The sequence below is a fragment of the Pagrus pagrus genome, assembly GCF_965226575.1.
Source record: "Pagrus pagrus genome assembly, chromosome: 5".
NCBI classification, from domain to species: domain Eukaryota; kingdom Metazoa; phylum Chordata; class Actinopteri; order Spariformes; family Sparidae; genus Pagrus; species Pagrus pagrus.
This window is the reverse complement of record NC_140189.1, coordinates 34,150,835-34,169,768: the sequence shown is the minus strand read 5'-3', so window position 1 is coordinate 34,169,768 and position 18,934 is coordinate 34,150,835. Positions and strand designations below refer to the sequence as shown.

General features: G+C 42.1%; 1 protein-coding gene across 1 annotated transcript in view; it reads right to left on the bottom strand.

The window, feature by feature from the left end:
* Nucleotides 1–567: 567 nt before the first annotated feature.
* glrbb (glycine receptor, beta b) overlaps nucleotides 568–18,934 on the bottom strand; it is a 31,847-nt gene continuing 13,480 nt past the window's right edge. The window contains exons 5-10 of the mRNA XM_084353962.1: nucleotides 17,410–17,636; nucleotides 15,631–15,713; nucleotides 13,589–13,729; nucleotides 8,960–9,112; nucleotides 4,526–4,818; nucleotides 568–1,741 (exon numbers count right to left, since the gene is read on the bottom strand). Coding sequence (XP_084210088.1) covers nucleotides 1,445–1,741; nucleotides 4,526–4,818; nucleotides 8,960–9,112; nucleotides 13,589–13,729; nucleotides 15,631–15,713; nucleotides 17,410–17,636 — 1,194 coding nt within the window. The 3' untranslated portion in view covers nucleotides 568–1,444. The remainder of the gene's footprint in view (nucleotides 1,742–4,525; nucleotides 4,819–8,959; nucleotides 9,113–13,588; nucleotides 13,730–15,630; nucleotides 15,714–17,409; nucleotides 17,637–18,934) is intronic.

The following is an 18,934-nucleotide window of genomic DNA, read 5'->3' as shown; positions in this document are numbered from 1 at the left end:
TGTCAACAAAAGAACAAACAGCTTTTGTTTCAGGGCCACGATGTTTTATAAATGATATGAACAAACCCCTCTATGAAAACCTTTCAGATTAAACAGCAGATGGGAGTAAAACTGGAAAGTTTAGTACATGCAAGTGCTTGTGAAGTGAAGGTTTCTTGCTTATGGCATGAGAAAAAAACTCATTTTGAGGGAACAGCCCTTCACAGAAAATGGTGAACAGGGTAAAAATTTCATCCAATGGATATCACCACGACACCCCCACAGTTGATTACTTACATTGAGTCTACTGAACTTTCATTAGACATGTGCCAATGTGCATAAATGTCCAGAACAGAAATCTGAACCAACATTAAAACCTGAATGTGTATTTTAGATGCTGCTGACTGGAATAATCTGACATAAAGTGTGCCAGGGAAATAATGCAGAGAACTGTGCCAACCGACCGGTGTCCCCGACAAATATGAGACAAAACTGCAGGATTGGGTCTGAACCTCCTGGCAAGAGTCCGGACCAGAACCTCGCAGCTGCACTCTCACTGATTACTGTCACAAAAATAACAAAACAGCGTTTAAGTATTCAAATATGTGTTCATCTTTATTCACAGCAAATGGTGAAAAGTCATTTGATCATCATTTATTTATTTTAATTTTAAACTTTGCTTGTAAATTTCACAGACATATGGTCACGACTCAGTGACCCATTTACACGCTACAGGTGGGAAGATGTCAAACGATACATTAGTTTAAGGAGTGGCAGTGTCACATGACCATCTGGACAGGAACACGGTGTCTCACATATCCACTTATCTTTTCAAGAGCAAAATCATAAGAATAACAAAATGTAATAAATACTCTGTATATATTTATATATTATATATATATACGTTTAGCTTTTATCTTCATATACATGCATCTTTTTAACATGCAAGGTAATTACAATGTTACACTTTGCAAATAAAATGCTTGAACTTATTAAACTCGGGGAAAGACTCCCGCTTAGCGAGGGCGAAAAAATCAAATAGCTATTTACAAATGCTCTTTATAGATCTGTGCATCTTTCTGCTCGCTCGTTAAGAATCAATCTCTGTGGATTTGTTCACACATCATCCATCACAGCAGTTAATCTGCAGTCCTGTATTCACCTCTCGAGTACCATTATCAATAAATAAAGTATTTCAATACAAGATGCTATAATATCCATTTTAGGTAAATAAAGATTAAGTTATAATCATTTTAATACACGAATGATGACAGTTGTCTACTTTTATGTGAAGATAAATGTAATAATAACGATACATTGTAGTTTCAGTGTGTTCTCAGCCATCACCTGTTGGCTGAGACTCACTTCTCAATGTTCACTTTGGAATTAAACTTTTTCAATGATCAATAAAGATATTTAAGGGAGTGAAGTGGGGGATTAATAATACAAGATCATTTCAAGATAATCACAAGTATACGGACCAATAAATCACATTAAAGAAGAGGAAGGAGAAAGGGAAGAGGGCTCGGGCGTACAGGTCGACCCTCTTGGCAGCAGAGGGGATGACTGGTTTCGGGGGAGGAGGTTTCTTGTTGGTCTTGGACTGGGATTTGCCGGCAGCGCCGGCATTATCGATCGGTTTCCCGTAGCAGTCAAAGTTCGACAGCTCAAAGTCCCGCGGGAGCGAGCCCACGATGCTGAAGTCGTTGGTCCGCAGGTCCGATTTAGAGGTGCACACCTTCTTGCAGCGGGTCTCAGCCACCTGGGAGCAAGAAAGCGACATGAGGGAGAAATTGATTGTTAAATCCTGCAGGGTTCCAAAAATTCATTCATATATCTGAGACATATAAAGCAAGATAAGATTAGGAAACAGCCTGAGAGCGCTGCTGGCAGCCCCGAGGCAGAGTCACCACAGCAAAGTGGTATAAAACTGAGCAGCAGCCTGGGACTACAGTGCTCAGAGCCATGCACTCTGACTGCTGGTGCTAACAGAGATTATTTCATACTGCAGGATAAATATTTTTAAGGATATGTTGGCATACAGTACTATGTAGGCCCCTAGTTATGAGGGGGCTAGGGAAATCCAGAAAGATTGATTGCTTAACGAGTGAGCAGAAAGATGCACGGATCTGTAACTGAAGTGTTCGTGAGCCTGAATGTAGTGACGTTATGCAACCATGTGTTTCACTAAGCCGTGACCCTCGTCCCACCCTTGCTTGTGAACGACTGAGCGTTTCAACGAAGCCGCTCCTCAGACCAAATCATGACACTATCACCTGTTACTGATGGACCTGTCCTCGTCTTCTGCTGCCCGTGATGCAAATAGTTTGAAAAGTACTGGCATCAAATTCAGAATAAGCATATATTTACAAAAATCAATGAGGATGATGAGGGGAAATACAGTGCAAAAAGATATTCCAACCTTTTTGGAAAATCTACCTTGTAAACAACGTATATTTTTAGTCTCTCTGACAAGACAGCATTACTTGTCTGTCCTTGGTTACATCCATGTCTTCTCTTTATAGATTCCTTTATAGATTACAGACCAACTTGCATAAATCATCAGGTAGAAACATCCCAGACTCTGTAATGACACACTGGCCAAAGATAACTGAATGCTCCACTTTCACTGACAACTGTTTGACACATTAAAAGCGTCGTGTGCTTAAACAGTAGCCAAATTTGTTTTTCTATACATCACGTCCACGCTGCAGGCAGGTTTCATCAGAACTGTGAGGAACGTAAACTGAAGCTGTTCTCGGGCTGCGGGACACGATTGGAAACAGACCAGAAGCTGTTTGATCCTGAAACTTGGACAGAACTCACGCTGATACAACAAAACTGCTGTTATTTTAAGAGAAAAACGAAAGATCTTCGGAGCCAAAATTAGATTTACTTTGTCTTCTACAATGTTGCCTAATATGGCTCTTCTTTCATCTGAGGACTCGTAAACCCTCGACACCCTTGACGTGCTCTCATATCGGACAACTTATATGAAACCGCAGAAGGATGCAGTTTAGTGCCATCCAAAAAAAATCCCTTTCATCGACTTCCCTGAAGGCCTGCGGGGTGAACGGGATCTAATCAGACTATGGATGCTTACTCACTGAAGTCATTAAGCTCATTAGAGCTTCATTATTTTGATTTGGTTTTGACAAGAAAACCCATTAAACCTCAACGGAATAATGTAATCCTCTTAAACCGAATGTGCCTCGGACAGACGTAGACCGAGAGCTAAATTAATTTCAATTAGGCGTACAATTGGAAGACCCGCAGAACATACGGCATGCCTGATGTGCATGTGAGCGTCCGACTTGAGTCCTGACTGTGTTTACAGTGTGTGTGTGTGTGTGTGTGTGTGTGTGTGTGTGTGTGTGTGTGTGTGTGTGTGTGTGTGTGTGTGTGTGTGTGTGTGTGTGTGTGTGTGTGTGTGTGTGTGTGTGTGTGTGTGTGTGTGTGTGTGTGTGTGTGTGTGGACAATGGCAATTTTTTTTTAATGAATAGGTTTCCGTGTTTTGCATTTTGATGAGATCATTATGCCTGAGGATGTTGGATCTGGATTCTCTCATTGTACTGTGTGTTAATGAAGGCAGGAGGCTCCTCAGAATCACACACATAAACACAAACACACGGCAAGTTGTTGTGGTGATCAACAACAGCACTAATACCTGAGAGGACATTATGCTTATACTTTGATTATGGATATGAGTATGATATAATACATATTAAAATCATATATAGTTTGTTCCCAACAGGAAAAATCAGAATTCAAATCAAAATCAAGTCAGAATTATAAGCAGGAATTTTAAGTATGATTTCACATCACCAGGCTCAGTGAGTTAGTTTGACTTTTTTAAAATTGTTTTGTTTTTTGCTTCATGTCCAAAGAATCCATCTTTGGTCACATGAAGCTAAACAGAGCGGAGAGCAGAAGAGATGGATCACATTCAGCCTGTCGCTGATGACGCTTTAGTTTTTCATTAGGTTTTAAAAACATATGCAGATATCTGTTTGAAGAGATGAGATGAAACGTCCTCTGGACACTTCAGGCTGATAATCAGATTGTAAACACTGACTGACACATGGAAGAGGAAGTCTCGGCCTGGAGACTGAAGCACTGACCGTTTCCCCCAGAGGCTACATCATCAGAGACGATAGCTGATGGGTTGCTGTTAACCAAGAGGCAAACAGGGAACTGCCAACAAGTCTAAATTACTGGAGGCAGGACTTCACCTTCATGTTCCCCTGCCCCGAAACACCCGATTCCTGTGTCGTTATCAGGTTTCAGCAGAGCTTGATGACAAGCTCATCATTTGGGTGGGAACCATCTAAAACATGCAGATCATGGTCCCTCAGGAACAGGACTGAAACACTGATATCACTGGAAAGAGTTAATTTAGCTGATCTCAGTAAAACTGTAAGATGGTTTGGTTTGACTGAGTAAGAAAACACAGTAACTCTCTTAATCACTGAATGATGAACAACACATGCACAGACACACACAAACACAAACACACAGTGAAGTTATCAAACCAGATCTACTGACATGCAGGGTGCTGACATGAAGCGGCGTCCCCCCGGTCCCGTTGACCGTGTTGTTCTTGGCAGCGGGGCTCTTTCCCGCTGCCTTCTCCTTGGCTGCCATCTTGGCCTTCTCGGCCTCGATGCGCTTCGGGCTGTTGAGCATCACTTGAACCACGGCGTACTCCACCAGCGAGGCGAAACCAAACAGCAGGCAAGCGATGAGCCAGATGTCGATGGCCTTGACGTAGGACACTTTGGGCAACTCCGAAGCCAAGGATGTGCACTCAGAGGACAGAGACAGCACCGAGAGGATGCCTGAAAAAGGACAAAGGATAAGTGACCTTGTCAGTCAGAAAAGTGAAGTGAGGAAGTTGGATGAAAATTGTAAGTTTGAAATTATAACTTTTCCACCATCCATCATATATCTTTTCTTCTACACTCTGTAATTCATTCCTGCTTTGTCCACTCGGTTGATTCAATTCCAGCGACTGTGCCTGTATTTTGTTGATAGCTATAATTGCTTTGTGAAATATAAACTTCAATTTCAACAAAACTCTTAACTCTTCTAGTAAAAGAAAAACATTTTCTGAAATGCAATTTTTATTTTAAAAACAGGCAGCAATATAAATCCTCTTTAAAAATATGTTTATCTCTGTAAGAATTATGTCGGTTGGTTCGGACTTCTAACAGCACAGTGCCGTTGGTATCACGTGTGTGCCCGTTAGCTAGCTAGTGTTAGCAATAAGTGATAAATAACTACTTATGTGATTAAAGAATAAGTAAAACATGACAATAACTACGATCAGGCGTTTGAGCTCAACTCTGGTACTTGACGTCTTTTTGATATTTGGAGCTGTGCAAACATTTCAGTCTGTGACAGAAACTGATGTAGGATCAAAGCTCAGCTCTGGTTTATCGTGTGATAAAATATGACCATGAAGTTCAACATACACGACCGATAAGACTCTTCTTGTTCTTCTTGTGTCGCTTTTGTTTTCACTGAGAAAATGCATTTGATTCATCTGCTGCTGAGAGACCAGAGTGTTACATTTCCTCTTTAAAGCCAGAAATACAGAACAGATTCATGTTCCGGTGTGAACAGCTGTAATAAAACACTCACATCCACACAGGGTTTCTGAGAACATGACTGCAATTAGAAATTCATCAGCGCTCCTTTACCTCCTTTATTAGGACATCTCCAAGAGCTTCAGACAGCCTCTAATGATAGTAATTTTAAATTGTTTTTATCTCTGATGGCTAACAGGATTACAGGTTAGAGATCGGCCGTGCACAGCAGCACTCTGTCAGGCTACAGCAGGAAGAATTACTACAACTCTTCAGAGGGTATCAGAGGCACCAGTGAAGGGCTTCACTCCCCTTTCCTGACTGTAACGACTCTTTAGAGAGATAATAAACACAATGTGATGACCGATGGGTTTCGCCTCCGGGCCTCATTATGGTCTCTCATCAAGGGAGAGTTCGTATGGGGTTCAGGATTTCTAATCAAACTCCCCCTCTGAAATAAACTGTGAAGGAGCATCGTCAACCTGAAAGCCTGCCTGTTATCCACCAGCGAAGGTAAACATGAGCGGTGGCCTGACTGAAATAGATTTGGTCCCCAATGACACACTCAGCTGCATGTACAACATCAAGCTGGCCTTTGTATCGGACAGAAAAACACGAACAACATGTTTCTGTAACACAGCAATAACCCATTTTTACTGTTAGTGGACAGAAAACATGGAAATGCACAAAAACGCACCGTTCAATTAACACTTGGACACATACAGTACACACAGTACACGGACACATGGACACATACAGTACACAGACACATGGACACATACAGTACACACAGTACACGGACACATGGACACATACAGTACACACAGTACACGGACACACGGACACATACAGTACACACAGTACACGGACACACAAACACACGGCACAGAGCAATAAATGAGAGTGGTCCCACACCTGCGTGTCGACTGACCTGGACTGATCCCATTTACAGAGAAGTCAGAGGAGGCTTCCAGGAGGAGTTGGAGTGATGATGGGATGAAAGTGGTGATAAACAACTGGAGGGAGGATGGAGAAAAGGAGGCAGGGGATGACAGGAGTGGGATAACAATGGATTATCTTATCCATGCAGCCCTGCACACACCGAGGTGCCCGTGTGATACTGTACGTGGGCGACACTGACACATTACAAACAGAGCTGAATTATGGAGGAGGTAAGAAGTGGAATGGCCTTTTTTTTTCCAGCAAACACAAGCTTTGTCTGAATCTTTAATAGCGTAGGTCAGTTCTGCCGTGTGCAGCGTTAGCATGCATGTATGGGAAATACCTCATATATATATAATATTATTTTGTATTTGTGTTTTCTATTTTTAGAGCATCTGTTAGCCAACAAGCATTTTAAAGTAGGTAGGCAGCAGCACAAAGCACTGCAGGCCTTTATCGGATTATGTTTGTTTGACGGTTTTAATGTGATGACTGTTTTTGTCGTTCTTATATATTTTATGACTAAGAAGATTTTTAGGGCATCAACTTATTTCCCTAAAACTGTCAGGAATGGATTAAACAGTGTGTTTGTCTACTTTAATGTCAGCTGCAAACTTTAGCATTGTTGGCTAACTAGCTTACATAAAGTATTCCCATGTACAGTTACCTACTACTAAAGCAGGAACCTATCATCATCAACCTATTCACACTGTCACCTTTTTTCATATTGTCACTTGATCCACTGCTTGTATAAAAATATTGATGTTTTAACTGTAACAATAGATCATTTATCTTGTGTTCAAGCTAGATTTTTTGGTAAAAGTATTTTGATGAGTGTGTGTCACACAGGACTGATTTCGATGACGATATCCAATACTTTGTTTGGTGACTTATAACAAATGTTATATCAGTGAAAAGGCTGCCGAGCCGGAGACGACAGTTAGAGTGTGGAAACGAAACATTTTTGATGAGCGACCTCAGCATCTGAACATTTTGTAAGCGTGACACTCCGCCGTGTTTGCTGCACCAAAAACAGGATATTTTGGATGAGGAGTCGGGACGTCTCCACCCATGTTTGTGGTGACAAACAGGTAATTAAGTCAAAATATGTTGTTGACTGAACCCAAACTAAGTGGAGACTAAGCCAAACCAGACCACGAGCACAGTGCTGTCACAAGATACAACTGAAAAGAAACATGAAGTTGCGACATAAAGAAATATAAAGTGGTTTGCAGAACCACAGTGATGGAGCTGGTGAACAATGAGGATGTGCTGAGACGAGTGTGCTTAATGACCTCATATCAACCTTGTCTTCCACTCTGAGCCAAATAAAGTGTATGAATCTAGTCTGGGAGTTTCTGTCCCTCGTCTCCATCACACCGGGCTGTGTTAAACCAGGACAGTGCCAGCAACCAACGGCGAGAGCAGGAGGGACTCTGGAGTTGGCTCATCTGTGTCTTGCCTGTGATTTATTCAGTGTGTAAACAGAAACACAAAATAAATTAAGCACTACCAGCTCTGAACCATTGTTGCGTCCCCTCGGGGCCCGGGCTAACGGTCGAGTAATCTCGCTGGACCTTCCTCGGTGCAGACACATTGTGAGCCTCTCAGGTTTGGAAAAAGCAGCTCTGCTCCTCATGCTCCTCAGCACAGCCCTTCATTAATTGGGTTAATAGGGATCAGGTGTGGCTCGTTGGCCAGCTGAGTGGCTCCTGTTTTTCTCTGCCTCTCGAAAAACCCTCGCTGCCCATGCTGAGACACACAAGAGCCTGTGCTCGTTTCCTACCATCAGCTCAGCCGTGAAGCTGCATATTTTAAACACGAGTGGCCCAAACTTACTAAATGTTGTTAGAATTTGGCGCTGGCACAGCTCGACAGGAAAAGCTGAAACCAGTTAGATAAAATGTTTGACATTAAGGTCTCTTGGTGAGCCTGAGGGTGTCAGCAGATCAATGACAGAAGTGGAAATCAGGTATATTAACGATGGGTTAAATCTTGGTCTCCTCAGTCACTACACATGCATAACTTTTACATGGAGCAACAAGTAAAACATATATTTAGACCTACATCAGATAAATGTTGCACCGCTGTGGGTCCCATCTGTCAGTTACAGCTGCATTCACTGATGTATCACATACGGAATAACAGCCGACGTGGCACCATGCTTGATAGATAAAGTCCTTCATGGTGTCACAGTGATTGATGATGTCATAATGGAGATGACTGAAGCCATAATGTCAGTGATCCCTAAAAACATATAAATCCTACAGGTCTGTGTTTGATCTCGTGGCTTTTTACACTTAATTACCTCGATAACAGAAACGCTCTCACCCTCTGCTTTTTCTCATGCGAACCAGCATGCACTCGAGCCGAGCCGAGGAATATCTACAGATCAACTGTATCGGCAAAAGTCAGTGTAAGACGGTGGAATAGATCGATTAATCCGTACCCAAGGGGACCCTGGCGGCGCTCGCATCAGGGTTGATCCAGAAGGACAGCCAGGAGAGGACCACGATGAGCAGCGTGGGGGCGTAGACACCCATCATGTAGAAGCCAACCTGTCGCCGCAGGGTGAAGATGACCTCCACACAAGTGTAGTACCCTGCATGGAGGAGGAGACAGTGGTCGGATATGACTAAATAACTTCAGTGAGACACATTTTGCCTGAACATTAAAAAAATCAGAGGCAGAATACTGAATACTGCCATCATCAACAGTAATGACTCACCATCAGAATTTGATCCATTCGATCGGATAACATTTGGAAAGTCTAGAAGAGTCAGGGGATTAATATCCCACCAAGTTAGTTGGGGGATGAACTGGACCTTTCGCCAGTAGTGCTCGTGCTCATGCTCCATGGGTCCAACAATGTGGAGGATCCAGGTAATTCGAGACCCGGGAAGTAAAGCTTTTTTGGCTGCATGCGCGACTGAGCAGCTTTATAGAGATGAACAGGGCTCCACCTCCAACGCTGTATCCAGATTTCCGTTATTACGTCCATGAAAATAACCTAAACGCAGCCCCATCTTTAACCTTCCATCCCTCTCCACCCTCTTTGAGATCACTTGTTCAGGTCTGGACCCAGACACCATCCTATCCAGACCCAGACCTATAACTGATTACATTTTCTATTTTACCTGGTGCAGCCTCGAGGAAACTCACAGAACAATTGCATGTGTTGAAAATCATCCACCGTGATGCCACTCAGACATGAATACACACAGACCAGAGATGAGACGAGAGGAAAGAGTTGACAGTGAAAACAGCTTTTAATCAAGAATGGACAGACTGCAACACGTTCATTCGTCCCATGAGCTCAAAATGAGTTTGTCTCATGTCTGAGACTGTGGCGATTATTGGAAGCAGCGATGTAAAACGCCACTGTTAGATAAGCACAGAGCAGTCTCTGTTTGTTGGTGAATGCAGGGGGTGTGTCTCTCCCTCTGCCTTAGTACATGATTACCTGCATCTGGCCTGATTGCCGGCACACCTGCCATCCATCCGCTCATCATCCCAGCAGCATCAACACCAACTGCTTACACATCAAGCCCTGCAGCCTCTATAGCCTCCCTGCTCTGCCCAGCCTGACTCAGCCATCCTCCCTCCACCTTCGTCATCCGGAGCCCCCTTCCCCCCCCCCCCACCTCTTTTTTGGCAATAATATCTTACATTGGTCATCAAGCCACTGAGTCTCTGCTCTGCATTTTGGGCTCCCTTGTTAAACATTTCTGGACCTTTGCTTCAGGAAATCTTCTGTAACTTGACCTCTTTGAGATTTAATAATGTTGCCTGAAGCCCACCCTTCTGTCAGTTTCATCTTGGGTCTATACTCTTTGCTTGGAGGAGGGGTTGTCCAAAAATGTAACAGATTGCCTACTGATACTCGAAATAACAGTCTGAATAAGACGACTTATTTGGTCTTGAAATATGAACTGAGGAGACTCCGGCTCCTGAACTGAAACTAAGCGGGAGAGAAATGGCCCCTGACTAGCTCTACTAAATCTTTATTAGGCATTTAGTGGAAAAGGTAGGAGCCAGGTGAAGTCGTGTATCTGATCTGCCTCCTTTTGCCTGAGCGCAAAGCAAAGCTGTGTACGCCATTAGTAACAGAGAAAGCACAAGAGAAGGAGAAGAAAAAAGGTCAATGGCCACGAGGACTTTACCATCATTTCAGCTAACGTTGTCTCAGCTGAGACCTGTTTGAAGATTCAGGGCAGCATCCCCCAAAAAAGCACCGCTTCCAATTGTTTCAGACCTAAACCACCTCCTCAACTATTTTTAGTGGATGGAAGCTTATCATTTCTTAACAGCACGCCATACATTTCCATTCATAAGGGATCAATTGGAAGCGATCCATCTCTGCTGGAAATATGGTTTACATTAAGTGGTCTTAAACCAGCATGGAGTGAGCATTTACACACATCAGACCTCCTACAGCAGCGTTGTTTCTTCTCTTTGAGGCTGCTCGGTGGGTCCAATGGGATGGTAGAGTGGATGGGCCGAAGTAATATTTAACTAGCCCGGGGATCTCTGGGCGAGCTTTATACAGCGTATAAGGGCTGCCTGTGTCGCAGCGCAGCCTCGAACCACTCGCACACAGAGGTGATCTTTGTGTCTGGCCAGGTTGCCATGGCAACCCGTTAAAAGGCTGACTCATTGCCAGCAGTGCGCCTCCCAAGTGCGAGAGCACTGAGGTCACACCAGCTCTGTTGGCTGATAGAGATTTTCCATTTCACTGCGAATGTCTTTTTTTTTTTTGTGCACTCGCATTGGTCTGTATTCATGTATGGCAAAGTACCAGGAGTACTTTTTGTAGTTTTTCTTCTATTTCATTAAAGAACTACTCTCGACCTGCCAGCATCCTGGAAAAAAAGGTCAGTGTGACATGTCTGAAATCTAACATCGTCAGATGTTAGACTTCATCCTAACTACCTCCAACCAGAACATGTAGTCACACAAACCTTTGTTTAATATCACAGTGCACGTCAGATTTTCCATGCAGAGTGACCTGCGCTTCCTGATAATCCAAGAACAAGACACACCAGAGAAGAAACTAAAGGGCTGAGATGGACAAGTGGATATGTTTGACTCCAACTGTTCCACCGATCAATAAATGGTGGCGGTAACCACGGCACACAATAATGTGTCAACAAAGGCAGAGAAGAAGAAGAAGACTGCCACTGCTTTTAATGTTCTTATTTTCTCTGACTATTCACTGGTGTGCACCCAAACACCAAGACACATTTACTTAGCCATGAATATGATTCTAGTAAACAGGAATCTCAGCAATACATGATTCAGTGTTAAAATACAGCTCTGCAAATGTTTTATCTTAGTTAGACCTCAAGGACACACACAACACCACCAATCAGACTAAATGTGTTTTGGTGAGTGACACTGGATGTAAATCAAACTCAGTTTTTACACAATAAATCTCCACAAGGAAACTTTAATTTCTCAACTTTAGCAAACAAAGACAACATTTCTACTAAAAGCAGCAACTCCTTTTTATTTTCTTATTTTTTTGTAACCTTATGCTACATCCTACCTCAGCTGTACTGAGGTCTGTTTGTCTAAACTTGATCCTCAAAATAACCTTATTCTGAATGAACTAACTCTGATGTGGAGCGCTCTCAAAGCAAACGCTTGACACTGAGCACGTCTACATGCACACTAATGAACCGATCATTATCTGATTCATGGAGTGACCTGATTATTCAAGTGGTCATGTAAACAGCAAAATGTGATATGCTTTATCTGATAAAAGCCGTTATTGGATTGTGAGAAATCTGATAAATGCACCTAGTTTTTTGCACAAGGTTTAGTTTTTATTCGACACATGTATACCGTTAGTCCGGTTTCTTTTGTTCTTTTACATCTGCGCACGTTTAAAAATGTAAAAGAAACCGGATGTTGTAAAAAGACGAGCGGATGAGTTTGCTGCTCATTTGCATAACGCGAAGAAGGAGATTATTATTTTTGCAAACCTAACAAATCCCACATGAGGAAAACCCTGACCAGCGGAGACGCCATGATAAGCGACGTCAATAGTCTGTACTTTCAGACTATTATTAGGTGCTGTGCTTCTTGTTCTGCAGTTATCAGTTCACCTGGACAGGAGGAGAGTTACAGATTCATCATGTCTGGACTCATTAGTCGTAGTTAACTGTGTGGTCACACAACAGTGCATATACATCTCGTGTCTCTATCATAAAAGACTGCAAATCTCCACAGGGCAGAATAATCCACAGATCATCTTTACAATATTGTCGACTACTGAGGCGCTGATATTTAATTTCCTTCAACAAACGAAACAGGATGATTGAGTTCTTCTAATCTCTCGGCCTTTAACAGAAAAAAAAAATGTCACACAGCATTACGTTTTGGTCAGATAAGAACATGAAACTCAAGCTTGCAGCTGCTTCCCAGGATCTAATCTCCTAAAATGTTATCTTTAAATCAACTGCACCTTACTAATCTTACCTCAACAAAAAGACTCATCACCTTCTCCTGATTTCTTTATCCAGGGGCCTGAACACAGCTTGTATGAGATACAACACAACAGTACACAACTCAAAGACGATTGCTGTGCAGTAAATCCCCCGACCAAGATCACAGAATTATTTTTTACTTTGCACAAAGAATACCTTCAATGTGAGATGTCACAACAGAGCACATAAACTCACTGGACAAGAGAGAAAACATGAAGGCCAAGTTAATAATAATCCAACACACGTTTGGGATCTAAATCTAAGGACAGAATAGCTTTGAGCCTAAACCCAGAACAAAATATCCTCGTTTCAGAGAGAATAATAAATTAATGGATGAAAGAAAAGTTCTTAGATGAACAGCACTGAAGTCAAAACCTTGTTACTGTAGGATTCAAGACTTTGAAGGTTGATGGAGGGGCTGAAAAAAACCTTCACTGGTTCAAAACATTTCTGCTGTAAGTGATCCGGCTGCTTTTGGCTAGTGCTAGTGCTATTCTTTAGGAGAACTAGTTTCCTTACTAATGAGCATTTTAACGTTTTTTTTTAAAAAAATGTCAGAATAAAGTATTTCACGACAAGGACAGTACCTGTTCCTGCATAGAATTTGGTGCAGTTCCCATAATCAATATCTTCTTGTCTGATGTCAAACTGTGGCAGAGCGATGGCGTCCATTTGCACCGGGTCTCCTGTCTGCCACATAAACTGCAGGTCATCTGTGGTGTAGCCAACTGGATGAAAGAGGCACAAAGGCAGAGATAAAAGTGAGACACTCCTACACAGAAATCCACATATACTCAGTTGAAACCACATTACTGCGACCACAAATGCATTCATACACACACAGAGCTGTATACGGCCACGATATGCGCTTGCATGTTAAGCACACTCGCAAACAAACGATCAGAGAAGAGAAATATAATATACAGTAAATGCACACGGATTAGCAGAAGGCTATAAGTCTCGGCTGTCTGGTTTGGCATTAGAGGGAAATGGCTTGAAGTTATTTTGCTTATCGAAGTCCAAACTGCTTTGTATACACGATGCAATAACCGCAGTCGAGCTCAATTAGCTTTGAGACTTTCACAACAGCCCTAAAATATGATGATTTATTCCACTTCTCTAAGTGTTAGAAACTGAAATTGGCTTCTAAATACAAGCAAAAAGCTCATTTACCCCCAAAACCACCATTTTATAAAACCAACAAATATATTCCCAACTCATAAATACTGTATCTCCCAAACACCAGCGAGCAGATGTGTTAAAGTCCAACTGAAATCACATTTCGACATCCCTTTTCACTGCCAAAAAAAATGTCAGCATGGTTTTTAAATGTATTGTCAGTAGTTTTGTATTATAAAAAGGAAGAATGGAGGTCTTTGGGGAACTATAAGACATGCTTGTTTTCATCTCTCTGTGGTTGCGTCTGATTGGCAGCAGCTGGCAGGCGGCCACAGCGTCGGTGTTGCACCGTAGAGAGCGAGAGACAAAGTAAACAACCTTGTGCTGCGGCCTGCATGTGACGGGCAGACAGACAGTCGTGTTATTGGTGTTGAAGAGTGAGGACCAAAGCAAAAATCGCAGGGATATTTAGGCTTCATGCTGTTTAATGTGCTGCAGCTGATCGGCTAATTAGCCGTCTAGCCTGCAAACGGAAGTGCACATTTAACTGGTGTGTGTGTGTGTGTGTGTGTGTGTGTGTGTGTGTGTGTGTGTGTGTGTGTGTGTGTGTGTGTGTGTGTGTGTGTGTGTGTGTGTGTGTGTGTGTGTGTGTGTGTGTGTGTGTGTCTTCAGCAGGAGAGCTAATGTGGGTTGTTGTTGTCATTCAAAGTCTGTGGCTCTCATGTTGTGTAGCAGGCTGCTGTCTGGCTCTGACCCCACCGTCATTTTGAATCCTCGAGTTTGGCATTATGGCCGTCGCCATCTTGTTTTTCTGGCCAAATTTGGACAAGAGGGTGGAGCTGAGGAGGATGTCACGATTCCCTCTACCTAAACAGCCTGCGTTAAAACTTTACCTTTGTCCTTCAGAACAGACGTAACTAATGAATGGGACAATCAGCGTACTAACAAAAAAAATGTAAGGCCTGTGGTCCAAATACAGGCCTGCCAGTTGAATAGGTCTGCCTAAAGTATACCCTGCTTTATTTTCTATTTCACTCTAACTGGGATCATAAGTTATGAAATGAACAACCTGCTGTGTTCACTGAGGTAATAAATCAAGTGAAAAGTAGGATCTTTTTCTCATAAGCTTACATACAATCAGACTTCTCTTTGAAACCAGTGGAGTCTCATCCTGCTGGCTATAAGAGAGAATGCAGGTTTAAGGCACTTTCTCACTGGCTTCACTGCTCGGACCCAAAGCTCCGCCGATGTTCTCTACAGCCAACAGAAAGAAGCCTGATGTTACAGCTTCACACAAGATATGATGAGCTGGATCAAAATAGTCTCTCCATCCTCATAAATGATTACCTCACAGTTCTGTTGAATGATTGCACAACTATAAATGGCCATTGTCATCTCAACAAATGAACAAGAACAAGGCACAAGTGATTTACAGAGCAGATACGTATTCTGACAAAAAATCTATTTCATGTAAGTCGGTTTGAGGTGAGATTATTTCAGAAAAACTCACAGCTTTCAAGTTGCATTTTACACCTCTGTGTGTCCATGGGGAATAACGTCAGATCCAGTGGACAAGAAAGGGTGACGGACAACCTGGAGGAGGATGAAGAAAATTCAGTTTTTCATTATGCATCAGGCTTTTGTTACCCTCTTATATCCAACTACACTCACATAGAAGCTTTGTTTGCATGACACCAGTACCGCCTTGGGATCTCTTTACTCTTGTTTGTTTTGGTTTTTTTTTGGAGAGAGAGATGCATTTGCACGGGATAAACAAAACAGGTTACGCTCAAAATCACAGCAACATTCACAAGGATTATCTCTGGAAACCTGACACAGCAGAGTGTAGCTGTGCCCCACACAAGTTTACATTCAGCCCCTCGAAAGATCAAATGTTTTTCCACCAAATGATATGCATGTCAACAGTCTCGAGATCTTTTTGAGATTTCGCTCCTGCCGCCCACAGCCTCGATAATTCCTGACCCAGAAAGAAAAACATTAAAGAGAATCTTTGGAAATAAAAGATAAAAATCCTTCCCTAAATGATCGAGATGCACACAGGACTAGAATAATCAATGCAGATTTACAAGGCATTCAGAATACTAATGATCAATTACTACATTTTCACATTACGGTCTCCAGGTAATAGTCATATCCAATTAAACCTCATGATGTGTTTGTTTAGTCTTGTGTATTTAAAGCTGCACTGGGCAAACTTTGCACTTTGATGTGGCCGGTGAATAACGTTTCACTTGATTCATTCAGCCTGACATCGTGTTCAACTGAGCCAATTTCTGTTTGGAAAGAGGTTGATTACCTCCGCCAAGGAGGTTACGTTTTCATCCGTTTGTGTGTTTGTTGGTTTGTCAGCAGGATTACACAAACATTGCAGAACGGATTTCCCCTGAAACTTGGATGGATGATGGGTCTCGGCCCAGAATAGACCCCATTAACTTTTGGTAAGGATCTGGATAAAGGAACAGATCCAGGAATTATTTCTCACTTTCTAAAACATTGCAAGATAGGGCGTTTTTTCGACATTTGCGTTAATATCACAGGGAATAATGCATGGATCCTGATGGAAAAATCTGCTGTATTTAGATGGCTGGTATCTACGAGTGAGTACAACTTGTTGTGGATCTAGATCTGGTGAGCTGAACGTATGGTTAAGAAGTTATGGGTTGTTTAAATTCAAAATGTGAAGCTATAGAGTTTGATATTGGATTAGGTTTGATTAAATTTAAGGGGAATGTTGGGCCTTGGTGGAGGTATGCGCTCTACTGAGTGCCATTCTAGTTTTGGTTTGTCCAAACCAATCAGTAATGCAAGGAGTGTCCTTTTCAGCTGACATGGAGGCTATAGCAGTGGTTTTCAGTTGCAGTTATCTTATTTTTTTAGTTAATTTTGTACATAAAAACTCGTACTGCTTCATTTTTTTTGCAATTTCTCTTTCACTATACAAATCAGAGATGTTGGCTTTGATTCAACATTCTGGATTTATTTTAACTTTTATGCCTCCAAAGAAAATGAATATCTGAAAAGTGCAAAAGACCACATCAGTAAAATCCACACACCAGAATGAACCCAGGGCATCAAAGTTTATATTCAAACTCTGGGTTTTTACCATTTAAAGAAGGTTCACTCCGGACACACGGGGAATGGAAAATAATTACTAAGTTTTGAAAAGGCAATTTCTGCAGTTTGCAACCAACTTTTCTATAAAGAAGTCTCAAATATTGTCTAAAATGTACAGACTAGATTTTCAGAAAACTAAAATACAATTCAATACCTCATACTGATGAGGACGTCTCCATTACGGAAAATGAAGAGCAGAATGTTCTCCTGGGTGACGTCGTGAAAGTTGGCGCTCTTCTCGTTAGCGAAGAACAGGTCGGGCTTCCACAAACATTTGAACATCTTGGGATCGACGGTGAGAGAGTCGGACTTGAAGTCCTGCGGTAGCTTCAGCCGGGGGTCGTTCCAGCGCTGCCGCAGGAAGATGTTGACTCTGTAATCCTGTCGGGTACAACAACGGACACGAGTTGGGTGCTTTTAAAATTCTCTGGAATCGGTTGAAATTAATTTTCTTTCACTATTTTCATGATGCTTTCAAAGGGAAGGAGCCAAGATGGACAGAAAAATGTTCTGGGATCAAGATCCCTTTTTATATATAACACTCCAAGAGGTGTCTAAAAAAGTCTAAACAGGACAAAAAAACATTTTTAACCCCAACACTTCAGATAATTCTCTGATACTAATGGTCTGATGTGCATTTAAAGAATAAATAACAGTAAGTTAGCACCTTTTCTACACCGTTTTTTAAGGAAACAACTGTTTTGGAATATGATTCCACCTTATTGGTGTGACACATTTTGTTTAAGGTTTTTTTTAAACTTGAGGTCAAGCGGCAGTTTCTCACAGCAAACATTTCAAAAACAACTTAAACAGACCACTTAAGCGTGCCGAGTGACATTTTACAGCTACAGCAAAAACACATCACTCAATATTCAGAAAACACACAGTCCAAATGTTCTCACTGCAGCAACATGCGGCACAGAAAAGACCTCATTAGAGAGCTTATTAGTGAAACCTCCACATTCTCGTTGGTGAGAAAGTATCACTCAGTGAGACTTTGGGACTTTTCTTTTTTTTTGTGCCTGCTTTGATGGTGAGCCTCAAGCTGTTCTGGGACCAGGTGTTAGGAAGGACTATTAATGCTGAGTGTGAAGATGGATGGCATGTCAAACAATGCTGCCAAAATACCAGCTGTATGTGTGTGTGTGTGTGTGTGTGGTGACGGGGGTGTGCTCCTGGTAAGAAATTACCTTCCATCCCTTCATTGTTCCCTCTTTTTATTATATCACCTGCCTGATTTAATTTTATTGATGCAGTAGCTCATGAGGAGTCTGCTAAAAGCCAGCATTTGTCATTGCTTCATGCACCCGGGTGTCTTCAGATTAAAAATGGTGCAATTCTTCTCATATACGGAGAGCATTTAGTGGATTGTAGGCAACATGGTGCAAAATGCACGAGCTAAAACATTTCACCAGGACGAGGAGAGAAACCTCGAGCTTAACGTTAAATCACTTCCATGGAAGCAATGGAACTAGAATAAACGTGTATCATGTGATTTTTCTGTCATTCAGTGAAAAAGTCATCCCCTCAAACCACACGTGTAGTAAACATCGGATACGGTGTCTAAACATGGTTGTGCATTCATTCCAATGACATCTGGTCACCCAGGTCATTCCCTCTGACGTCCATATCTGTTACACGTGGGTGTTTTTGAGTCTGACCAACTGTTGGCCCAGGTG